Source organism: Carassius carassius, chromosome 24, assembly GCF_963082965.1.
Source record: "Carassius carassius chromosome 24, fCarCar2.1, whole genome shotgun sequence".
Taxonomy (NCBI): Eukaryota; Metazoa; Chordata; class Actinopteri; order Cypriniformes; family Cyprinidae; genus Carassius; species Carassius carassius.
Window position 1 is genome coordinate 20006765 of NC_081778.1, and position 12972 is coordinate 20019736.

General features: G+C 34.1%; 1 protein-coding gene across 5 annotated transcripts; it reads left to right on the top strand.

Annotated features, from left to right (window-relative positions):
- The first annotated feature begins 818 nt into the window (after positions 1-818).
- LOC132103113 (chromatin target of PRMT1 protein-like) lies at positions 819-4485 on the top strand. Of its 5 annotated transcripts, none has more exons than XM_059507951.1 (7): positions 819-950; positions 1142-1256; positions 1369-1519; positions 1615-1771; positions 1854-1985; positions 2643-2687; positions 3499-4485. In XM_059507951.1, exons 2-7 carry the CDS (start codon positions 1192-1194, stop codon positions 3702-3704), a joined length of 756 nt encoding a protein of 251 aa, XP_059363934.1. In that variant the 5' UTR covers positions 819-950; positions 1142-1191; the 3' UTR covers positions 3705-4485. The 5 variants fall into 5 exon arrangements, with proteins under 5 accessions (XP_059363934.1, XP_059363936.1, XP_059363938.1 ...); XM_059507952.1 differs by having other exon boundaries at positions 847-947; XM_059507953.1 differs by having other exon boundaries at positions 825-1256; positions 2646-2687.
- The last annotated feature ends 8487 nt before the right edge of the window (positions 4486-12972 follow it).

Genomic DNA, 12972 nt, shown 5'->3' on the forward strand with positions numbered 1-12972 from the left:
TCATGGCCTTCCATTTTCTAACAATATTTCTGACTGTGAACTGTGTGTGAGGAGGCAGAGATCTTACACCTTTGTTATATATATATGTATCATTCTCCTAATTCATATTGACAAATTATCCTAGTATGCAGTTCTTTTGAGGTTCGTATGTTGCTACTTTCAATTAGAGCATCAAGAAGCACAACTAGCAATTACTTAAATATAATTTTCCATGATAGGTTGCACCTGCGTTTACAGTGTAAGGTTCACTGAGCCAATCAAATCAATATTGTGTTCTTATCAATAACTGTAAGCAAGTGACCACAGGTATTAAAATCAACACAACTGAAGAGGTGGCCAAACTTTTGCACAGCCTATTTTTCACATTCAACTTTATAGCTCAATACTGCCACACTAAGAATTTCTGTATTGAAAATATCAAATTCGCAGTTTTCTATAGAAAATTAATAGCCTACCACTCTTAACTTATATAGAAAGAGTTCATTATATAAATATTATATAAAATATTATATAAAATATTATATAAATATTATATAAAAATAACCATATTTAAAAAAAAAAAAAAATATATATATATATATATATATATATACATACATACATACATATATATATACATATTCATATATATATATATATATATACATATACATATACATATACATATACATATACATATACATATAATATATATATATATATATATATATATATATATATATATATATATATATATATATATATATATATATATATATATATATTATTCTTTGACAGATTGTAGGGTCCATGTGCCGCTATGTCCGGAAGAGGGCGGTAAACATTGATCCGATCCACAGCGGCGTGGGTGAACCTGTCCCAAATACCGAGCACCTGGCAGAAAACCTCCGACCTACACTGCTCTAGTGACCTTGTTCTGTGCTCGTGTATTGATGCTTACTTTAATGGTGGTAAATCAGTAAACACGATTTTACAATTTTAAAAAAATATGCGATATTTCTGTCAAAGTTAGCACGTCTAACGTTAAATGTTTGCTAAGTTTTGTTTCGTGAGTGCTGAACTAGCCAAGACCCAGATGAACACTGTGAAGGGGTAAAGTTAGATGTAAACACTAATTTGACTTCTCATTCTACCATTTTAGCATTTGTTTGACTGAAAGTCTGACTTTTACACCGCAAGCTGGATGTAAAAATGAATCCTCTGGATCCCCACAAGATCATTCTGAACAGCACATGCACCGTCTCTCTGCATGACCGGTGAGAATTAGTCTTGCTGTCCTGCTATTGCCTAAACATTTTGTTTACAGTGCAACCACTAAGATATTGTGGTGTACTTTAAATCTCTGTCATCTTGTTCTCCTCCCTGAAGCTTCACCAGTTTACTGAAGCATCAGCCAGTGGATGTGATGGCCTTCAGAGCCGCAGTGAAGCAGCAGACTGCAGCCTCGCTGAGCAACCAGCATCTGGCTCTGGAGATGGCCAACAGACCTTCTGTGCTGGCCGCCCTAAATAACACATCTGTCAGGCACATTCTGTTTATCAGAATACAAAACGCTCAGAGCCGATGTTCTCTGATAGTAGACTAAATAGTTTCTGTGACTCTTCCTCTCTGCAGAATATAAATAAACAACTGTGCAAAGTGAGCATGAAGGCGAGACTCGGCCATCCCATGGTGAAAGGGGGCATGATGGGATTGCAGGGGCAAATGAGAGGAGGAGGCGGCGGCGGTGGCGGCAAAAGAGGATTGGTCAAAGGATTTTACACAAGGAGAAGTAAGTGAGATGGTAGATGAGATTGACATCATCATTACATTAAGATTGCATGTACATGCATGCATGTATGTGTGTTATGCAGGCATAAGTTGTCTGCGAGGGGTAGTGTCCTCTCTAGGTGTTCAGAAGGGGTGGGGCCAGCAACAGCATGGCGAAAATGTGATTTGGACTCGACCAATGGGAAGCCGAGGGGGAGGAGCCATTAAAAAAACAGGTGAGAACATGGAGGTTTATAATACCTATCCCAGTAACCACACTTAACGGTCTTTGCACTTGACCACTTGTTTACTTGCATGACATATTTCCCGTATTTGGTCTTAAGTGTTCAAGTGGCCATGAAGAGTGAAGACCGCAAGCATGTGGAGGACACACACACACACACACACACACAGTTATTTTCAATACGCTGCACTTTAAAATAATCTTCTTAATGTTAGTAGTTCCTGTGTGACAGATGGCAATTTAATTGTGGTGGTTCTAAATAAGATAAAAGCAGTTGCAAACATTTAGCAAAATAATTTACTCTTCTCTGTACCAGTAAAATGTGCAACACTTCACTAAATAATTCTAATTCTACTGAAAATCTAATTAATTTAACATACACTAACATTTTTCTTGATATTGCACAATTGCTGCTGGGTATCTGAGTAAAATGCTTGGCCCCAGAAATATGCAACTTGCATGCTGCCATCTTAGCATCTCTAAAACATTTACTGTAAATAATTTACTTTCATGCAACACAAAAATAACAACCTGAAAACCTCAAAAATAACAATTTTACACTAACATTTTTATTTTTGAGACTGAAATGATTAGGGAATTTGTTAAAAATTAACTTCAGAAACTCTTTCCTAATGTTTGGATTCTTTAGAAGGAAATGCAGAGCGGCAGGTGCCACATCCAGGAACAGCACAAGGTTTGGCAAACTTACTAGTTCTTCTTCCATTTCTATATATTTTAAAAAGTAATTTATTCATTTGATGGCAAAGCACATTTTCAGCAGTCATTACTCAAGTCTCTTTATTTATTTTATTTTAATATGCTGATTTGCTGCTTGAGATTTTTCTTTTTCCATAATTGAAAACAGTTGAAGCATTCAGTTCAGTAGTTGAAAATGTCATATTTTTGTGCAATCCAAGATCCTTTTTTTTTCAGGATTCTTTGATGAATAGAAAGTAAAAAGTTTTTTTTGATTAATCTTTTATGCACTAATCATACACTGGTTTATTCAGCTAATTACTCTGATAATGATGTCAAATGAAATATTCTGAAATGGAAAAAGCAAGCAACATTAATTAAAATATATTCCAGATAGCTTTAGATTTGCCTATGTACTGTATTTGATTAAATGTATGAATGTAGTTCCATTTGCTTTTTGGATTTTGACATGTTCAGTGCATTCAGTGAGCATCCGGAAAGATTGCAGTCATATACCTGGTTATAAAAACACTTTAAACAAATTGGCTCTGTTCCATTTCTTGTCAAATGGTGCAAATAAATTGATTTTTCTTGATTAATAATAATCTTTGCTGTGCTCAACAGCTCTGGGTACTAAAAAGCTGCCAGATGGCAAACGTTTCTCAAAAAGAGATTTTTCATACTATAGGAAAATCATGCATATTTTTCCCCTCACTGAAGTGATATGACTAGATTCAGTACATGCAAATGCTTTCATTGATAACCTTCTCTCAGTTTTAGCTATAAAATAAGAGCGTTATTTTGCGCAGGTGGTGGTTGTTTGATGTCTGTCAGTAGGGCCTATTCAGGGTGCAGCAGGGCCAGATTCGACAGCCACCAGATTCCTTCTCGAGAGCAGTTGGATGAACAACTGGATGACTACATGTCCATGTCCAAGAGCCATCTGGACGCAGAGCTGGATGCATATATGGCTCAGGTTGATTTGGATGACATAGTGTTTGGAGACCAAAGTTGAGCTCAACTGCATATTCCTTAGTTTAACCCTAACTAATGGAGCATGTAGTCTAACTTGCAGATAGACTGCTCTGTTACAGGGCTGTTTGTCTTTATTAATTGATTTCAGGAGACCTGAGCTAATTGTCTATAGTTGCTGTGTCCCTCAGAGCTCAGGTGCTTAGGAATCTTTGACTTCCAGTTTGTTTGTTACTCGAATTAAACAGTTATTTTTCCACACAGTCTTAACTGAACAAGAAATAATTGAAAGCTTTCCAAAGGCTTGTGCTGCTTTCTAGGAAACTCCTTTCAGTAATCCAGCATGATGTTGTTTCTGAGAAAAACCGTTTCACTTTAATTCATAAGCAGTTCCATTGATTGCTTGAATTGAATGGACATGAATCATCCCTCAGTTAAAAGTTTACCAGTTAATGTTTTTTATAAGCTGTTTGCAGTTACATAACAAATGCGTTTAATAGCCGTCACGGCATCTGTTTCCTCATGTTTTGGTTGTGTATTGTATCAAGAATCGTATGAAACCAGCAGTAAGACTTATTTGTGATTTAACTTGTCTATAGGAGCTACTTCATGTGTCAGCCTTCCTTTCTTTTTCACAACAGGTTTTTGTATCATTCCGATTCATGCAAGATTGATTGTACATATTTCTATATTGCTGGATTATGTGTTAGGCAGTGAGAGAAAAAAAAAAAAAAAAAAGGAAAGTTCATGTGAAACTGTTTAAACACTTACCCTGTGGTGATAGATGGTTTTTCTATTCTTTAATAAAAGATGTTTGCAAATTGCTGTCTTTGTCTTGGGCTTCGTTTTTCTTTATTTTACAGGCACTGGTAAACAAAATTCTGTGAATGTGAAAATATCCACCCTTCACTTGCATGTCTGTGTTTATAACACAATTTGCTCTGTGATTTTTCTTGTTCTCTCACAGTCACATATGAGCCAAAGGTGATTATTTTGAAATCCCAGACCAAGGGTGAGTGAAATCAAAACACATCTGCTGTATCATTAATATAAAAAAGTTTCCAGTTTGTATCCTCTCTTATCATCTGTAGTATTTTCCTGCCATGTACAGCTAAGTAATGATGGAGGACCGCAAAATTGTTTGTGCAGTCTCCTGTTGCTGTGGAAACAACTGAGTTGGCCTCTCTTTAGAAATCTATTTTTGCAAAAATTGTCCTTTCATGCTGTCATTTTGTAGATCAGTGCTTTTATGTAAGAGAACCAAGGGAAAATGTATTCGAGCATCCTTCAATATGGTACTGTTTATCCTTTTCCTCATAGTGAGTGTTACCCTGGTCTATAGAAGCATCAGATGACTCAATCGTTCAATCCCTCTGACACTCCAACCAGTATCCAGGGTTTCTGCATGTGTGAGAGGAGGATGAGGGTGTTCTTAGCACTCAAACAACTTCACACAGCTCCAGTTATTTAGTCTGATAGAAATATCCTGGTGGGAAAGAAACCAATTTCTAATAAGTTATGTTATTGCCAGAAAACGGAAAATGTGTCGCATTTTATACACACACACACACACACACAAGCTTAGTCAGTGTGTGTATATATATATATATATATATATATATATATATATATATATTTTTTTTTTAAATAAATTATAAAAAATTAATACTTTTATTTAGCAAGGATTCTTTAAATTGATCAAAAGTGATGATAAAGACATCATTTTACAAGAGATTTCTATTTCAGATAAATGCTGCTCTTCTGAACTGTCTATTCATCAAAGAAACCTGAAAAAAATTATATTCAGCTGTTTTCAACATTATCATAATAAGAGGGGTTTTTTTTTTCTTTTTTCTTTTTTTTAGCAGCAAATCGGTATATCAGAATTATTTCTGAAGGATCGTGTGACTGGAGTAATGATGCAAAAAAATTCAGCTTTGAAATCTCAATAAATTACATTTTGAAATATATTCAAATAGAAAACAGCTATTTTAAATAGGCTAGTAAATATATTTCAAAATTTCACTGATTTGCAGTATTGGATCAAATAAATGTAGGCTTGGAGAACAGAAGAGAATTAAAAAACATTAACAAGCTTACTGTTCAAAAACTGTTACTGTTCATTTATTTGATCAAAACCACATTGAAAGTTATATTGTGAAATGATAATTTATTATAACTGGTTTCCATTTTAATATATTTTAAAAAGTAATTTATTCATGTGATGGCAAAACTAATTTGAGCTGAAAATTCATGATATGCGATTAAACGATAGATGATTGCCCAGCAGGGGGTGCTAGATATTTGAAGTTTCAGATATATATGATAGGATAATATGATTTCAGAAAAATCATAGAAAATTTTAATTGCAGTACACTAGTATTTCAGTAGCTTTCAATTTACCAGAACTGCATGTGTAACAGCAATTTATAAAATACTAAGACCAAAAGAATCAGTTATGTATTTTATGCTATTATAGAAATTGATTAGTGAAGGATCTGCCTCCCCTGACATTACCATCACCTCTTTGATCGAAAAGTCATAATCTGAATGTGAGCAGGTGGCGTCACCTTTATTTTCTTCAATAACATGCACAACACAGCACAACCCCTTTATTTTCATGCTTCCATATAGGCAATTCATCTGAAATTTGATGTCAAATAAAAGCTGCTATCAGCCATCACCCCATCCCGCTTGCTCCATCTTTGCCCCCTGCATGTTTTTTATGCTTCAAGCTGTTGGCTGAAACATTGCCTATTTGACGTGGCAGATCACACTGTTTTCGATATCTTTCCTTGGCGGTTATTTTATTTATTTATTTTTACATCCAGAAAAAATATGTGGTCCAAATCCAATCTTCTTTGTCAAATTAGATGTTCTTCATCAAGCCCAAGCTCACTCTGGGGAGCCTGTCGGTGTTCATTCAAGAATTAAGTGTGTGATACAGTATATTCTGCTATTGTAGAGTGTTGTAGGTTTGTTGTTTGTTTACAGACTCACTGTTCTACAATATTCATTGCTTTACTGAATTATTAAGCACGTTTTACATTCCCGCTCTGTCATAGATGAGGGATCATGAACTGTGAAATGTTTCAGATAGCAACAACTTCTGAGCATAAATGAGCCATTTAAGACCCTGTTTATCAATTCAGCCAGTTCTCAGTTGGAAATAGGTAAAGCTATCAAGCCAAACCTTTCACAATCTGTGATGTACATTTTTATTTTAATATTTTTTGCCACTGTCATGCATTGGTTGTTAGCGGGAGCCAATTTGGCTAGTGGGCTGCCACCCTTCTCCCTTCTTTCCTGATCTCTAGTGTTTAGACTCTAATATGCCACTCTGAGGACCAGAGGAGGGTTGCCATGGCATTCCTGCCAACAGCACTGTATGCAGCAGGAGATGATGTCAGAGATGAAAGCAGCTTGGTAGAATGACGCTGGTTGTCTCCCCTTTGGCCCCCATTTGAACACAGTGTAAGGTGTGCAAAGACAGAGAATCAGGAATAAGATTACATGATCAAGGGTGTCACCTTCGCCATCCTGAGAAACTTTTCATTTTGTATGCAATAATAATAATATAATGCAATTATAATATAAAATGTTACTCAAAAGCCGGTATTTATCTTCCCAAGTAGGTGATTTATTACCTCTTTTAAACACTGGTTTTAATGTAACAGCTCCTATATATTGTTTATTATCTATGAGCTTTAGGCTGCTTACTGAGCACAGATTTTCATTCTGTGTTTTATAAAGTTGAGACCGCTGCAACTTCATGGGTGGACAACTTAATGGGTGGTGCTTCAGAAACCATGTTTTTAAGTCCCATTTTCTTAAAGATGGCCCATTTTCTTAAAGATTGCTTTCTAAGTTCCCCCTCAATGTTCCACACATACTTCATGAAAACTGGAGCTGAATACTTCACTTTAATTTTGTCATAGCTTTATACAGCAGAAATAGTCAGAGTATGCTATTATGCTTAATAATAATAATAATTTAATGATTTATCAATAGGTTTGCATCATGGATAGGTGGTTTACAGTAAAATGTATTCTAAGTTATCAAAAACCAACTGAAGTAACGTGTAGCAAAAAAATTACATGCTCCTTGGCAAAATTATTATTATTATTATTTTTTTACTGAAATGTTATTTTGCCCACATTTTTGTAATTGTTTGTATTATTAGAAAACTCGTGACTCTACAAAAAAGCAAAAAAAAACTGTAGGAGCATTACATAGTAACAGTGATGATTATTTATAAAATACATAAAATATTCTATGGAATATTATTTCTGTTACAAAGCAAACAAGACAAAATGCAGCCTGTATAAGTATGTACAGCTGACATATAAAAGGTTCAAAACACAAATAGAACTAGTTTTGGTATATGGATGAAAATCCTTCGTTGTGTTTTACGTTTTTGAATCGAGAACACACTTTGCTTTAAGTTCTTTGTTGTTCAGATATTTCTTGTATGGTAATTCTGTGGGCTTGTTTTTGAAAAGTAGTAGCCGTGGGCATGTGGCGAATTAAAATAATCCCTAATAGGGATACATCAAACAATAGAAATAGGGTTAGAACAAAGGTTTATCTTTTGTAAATCCAGCTAATATTTTGCATGAGAAGTTTGAGGACAATAAGGCCCATGTCCTTAGATTTCTGGGCTTAAGTTGACATGCTGCTTGCAGTGTCAACTGATAATTATTTTAATGTTTGTTTAACTGGATGTTTTTTTTTCTGAGACAGAGAATAAGTGCAAGATAATGTGAAACTAGTTCCTTGTTCTTTACATATTCAGATTTCCTCCTCCAACCTGCTAGAATTTTAAATCCTATAATGACTTTAGTTGTTCCTGCATTAGTCACTCTGAACACACTGTACTCAGATAGCAGTTGATCACAAAGCCCCCTTTAACACAGAGCTAGGAGTTTAATGCCATGGTAACACAGAATAGACTTAAGTTGACAATCTGTAGAGTCATTTTTAAATATCTGTGCTAAAGTCTGTTTTTATTAATTAGTAATCCACACATATGTTGCTTAATAAAATGAATATCATTTATTAGCCTTTTCTGAGTGCAGCAGATCTGATTTGCAAACTGGGTTCTGCATTATGCTAAACTATAATAGATTTGTTTAGTTTAAACTAGTGCATGTAAAGCTCACTCTGTGTGTTTATGCAGTGTTTATACTCCTATATTTCTTCTGCATGCAACTGTACTCCAAAGTCACACAAGCATGTCCAGCTGCCACTGTGTCCTGCTGCTCACCAGAATGAGAAAGAGAGCAAGGAACTGTCCTGCTTCAGAACCAGCAATGATTGTTTAAGGTGCGTTTACACAAAGGCAAAAAGCACTCTGTTATGAATGTCTGTTTGACACATTTGACAGTTTCACTGTCGGTCCAATACTGCTTCCTGTCTGCTGTGTGCTAGGTTTTTCTGTCTCAATGTCTCAGCTTTCCTTAAATAAGGGAATGGTTATAAAGGAATGGAATATGGAGACAGAGATGGAAATGTTGGGAGAGAGAGAGCGGGAGAGGGAGGGAGATGCTATTGTGTTGCATCCTGTTTTAGTAATTCTATCCATCTGACCATCCCTGGCTCTCTGAAGGGGGATGAAAGACAAAGCTAGAACTGACTAAACACTGATCTGAGTTCAGTTTGGGTCTTTTTTTAAACTTAACCTTTTTAATTATATGTAGCCTGACAGTCCCATTGGTAACGCTCAAATGCCATTTTATTGACATCAACTAGTATTGTTTCTTTTTAAATATTACAAATATTCTTCATAAATATTTTTAAATTATCCCTTAAACATAAAAAAACAACAACAATACTATAGGTGGAAAAACTCAGGTAGCACATGTATTCTTAGAGTGTTACTCCCAAAATAAAACTTGATCCCATTATTTTTTTTCCCTTAAAAATAGGGATTCACATTATATCAATACCATATTGATTACCTGCCAAGTTATTCTTAAAAAATATTATATAAATATTTTGTATAATATTAAATATTATAATTTATATTAATTAATTATTAAAGTATTGGCTATTTATTTATCCATCCACATTTATTATTTTTTTTCATATAGATTATCTTTGCTGTCATCTAACTTTAATATTTAATTAAAGATTAATTTGAGTTCATCTTTAAAAACACTAAAAATTTAAATAATTCAATTTTAATATTACTCAAAAATGTGGTCTTTAGCTAATCTCAAAATGAGCATCCATTTTTAACACTGAGCATTTATAATAATATGATAAATGTACTTGTATCATTTTGAATTATCAGGTTTCGTTGTAGACTTCTGTTTTGAATTTATTTAGACAAAATAATATTGAATTTTCTTATCAGCCATTTATCAGTTACTGGCCATAACATTCATAATAATTACATTTATTCACAATAATTTTAATTTCAGTGCATTCCTGCTTAAAAAGGAACGAAATGAAAAATCATAATATTAATTAATGATTTTTCTTCTTTCCCTTGAACCTGCTAAAGTATGTACTTCTGGTTAAGAAACACTACCATAAAGAATTATACACCCTTTTGATTCATTTATGCACTCCAATGTTAAATGTAATACAACAAGAAAAACGTCTATTAGAATTACCCGTAATTGACATTGAAATCTGTCACATTTATATCATATCTCAGTGCTTTTGACTACTACATTAACATTTTGTTAAAAAAACTGTAAGTTTGATTTGAACAGAGGTGGGTAGAGTACCCAACAACTGTACTCAAGTAAAAGTAAAAGTACTTCTAGAAATATTTACAAAAGTAAAAGTACTAGTCTGAATAGTTACTTGAGTAAGAGTAAAAAAGTATCGGATAAAAAATCTACTCAAGTAGTTAGTTACTAGTTACTTTGGGTCATATATACTGAGCCTATTTTTATTTAGATATATAGATAAAATGTATGTAATGTATGTGTGTGTGTATAAATGTATATATTTCATCAGCCTTTACTCCAATTTATGTAATTTATTATAAAACCCTGTCTGTTTACTTAAGTAACAGATATAGGTGTCATGCCATAACATTATATTTATATTAATTGATATTATATTTATATTATATTTATAGACTTTATATTAAATGTGAATTTAACATTGAAAGCTAATGTGATATAAAAATTACTAATCTTTCATTGTTCAGAAAGAGAGCAAATAACATTTAGATTATTAAAGATCATTTTCACTGACAGTCTATCAATCACTCTCAGAAACTCCCATTAAAATCACTGAAACTGTTAACACTGTGAAATCAATATCTTAATTAAAGATTCGTACACACATCTGCACATCTGCACGAGAGAATTCGCCAGAAAGAGGTATTCAGTCAGTGAGCGAGTGAAGGAAGCACCGGCATTTTAGCGATGACTCATCTGAACACCTCTGATTGGCCAATGCTTTCAAAAGCTCAACAGAATCTTGTGTGATTGGTTATAATGCGCAGTGCTGTAAAAACGCATCTATCTCTGGCTCAGCGCCAGCAAGCGATCACAGATCTGAATTTAGCAGCTGATGATATGACTTGACCGATGTGATTGTATTAAAATGAATAAAATCTTAATCTGCTATTTTTTGCCTTTTGGAAGCTGCATTCAACTTGACTCCCCTCTGTTATGAGCCACACACGTACAACAAACTAATGTCACAGTGGTATCGTGTACTGTAATCGAATGTAGCCCAAGTTATTACCTGTTAAACAGTAGACAGCACATGCGGTGTTCATCTAATAAGGATCTCCATCGCAAGCAAATAATAGCCTTTGAAGATTTGCTTTCAATTCAGTGCAGTTCCATAGCCACGTTTTCAACGCTCTTTCTGTTCTTAAACGTTACAACTCTGAGTGAACCACTTCAGTCGCTCAGCGCTTGCGGCAGGGAACTGAACGAATTATTCAAACTGATTCATGAACCAATTCACTCGTTAGCCAATTGGTTTGATCAAGCCTTTGAACAGAATTGACTCAAAAGAATGAATCATTCGCGAATGGGCATCGCTCATTGCCCAGAGAAAAGTAGACGGCGCGTTTGGAATAAACTGAGGCATTTATAACATTTATTGCATTAAGATAAAGTAACGAGAGGAGCGTCGCCCACAGTAACGGAGTAAAAGTACAGATTTTTCCCAAAAAATTTACTCAAGTAAGAGTAAAAGTACCCATCTTTAAATATACTCCAAAAACTATTAGTTACCCCAAAAAATTACTCAAGTAAATGTAACGAAGTAAATGTAACTCGTTACTACCCACCTCTGGATTTGAATATAAATGTCAGAGTTGTGCTGGAACACTGGTGGCTGAAAGCTCAAAAAAAAGAGTCTCTCACAAGTAACTCACAAACATACAAATACCACCAGCTTAAAGAAACCAAAGAAACCAGCTTCATACACACAAACACTCATCTGAAGAAGGTTAGTTGAGGTTGAACTCCAAATGTGTGGTGAGCAGATAGAGCTTGTCCTGACCCATATAGGGGCACATCTTGCTGGGCAGCTGGAAACCGCTCTGACCTCCTTCTCACAGGGTCACAGCAAAAAACAGTGAAGGGATATCTGCTCACAAAAGCATTTCAACCTTTGTAACCTCACTGTGGTCATATTCACCACCACTTTCAGCCCTGTACTTCCTAAGGCACAGTATGGTCTAGTAAAAAAAAAAGTACAAATATTTCCAACCTACTCCTGGAGAACACTTTAAGACTTTACAATAAGGTTCAATTTGGTAACATTATTTATTGCGCTAGGGCACAATACTTTGACAGCATCTATTATGTTCATTTCTACATGCAGTACGCGAATATATTTGCAACAGGTTGTATAAATGAACATCAGTGTATTATGAACAAACAATGAAAGAACAATATTCTATTTTAAAATCAATATTAGCCTTTATTAATAAATGTTAAAATAGTTTTCAACAACTGAATCAAATCGTACGATATCATAATTGGGTACTGGTAAAATATCTGTTTTACTTAATTATTTGTGTCATACTACAGGTCAAAAGTTTGTAATAATTAAAAGAAAATTATATAAAGAAATAATTTTAATATACTAATTTGGTGCTCAAGAAATATTTCTGATTATTACCAATACTTTTTTTTTAAATCAAAGGCACGTTGAATTGATCAAAAGTGACAGTAAATACATTTATAATTTTTTATTTTTCCTGAAAAGACTCCAGGAAAAAAATTTATCATGGTTTTCATAGAAATATTAAGAATCAAAAACTGTTTCCAACATTGAAAATAATAAGAACGTTATTAGTTATTGAGCATTAATAATAACTGAGC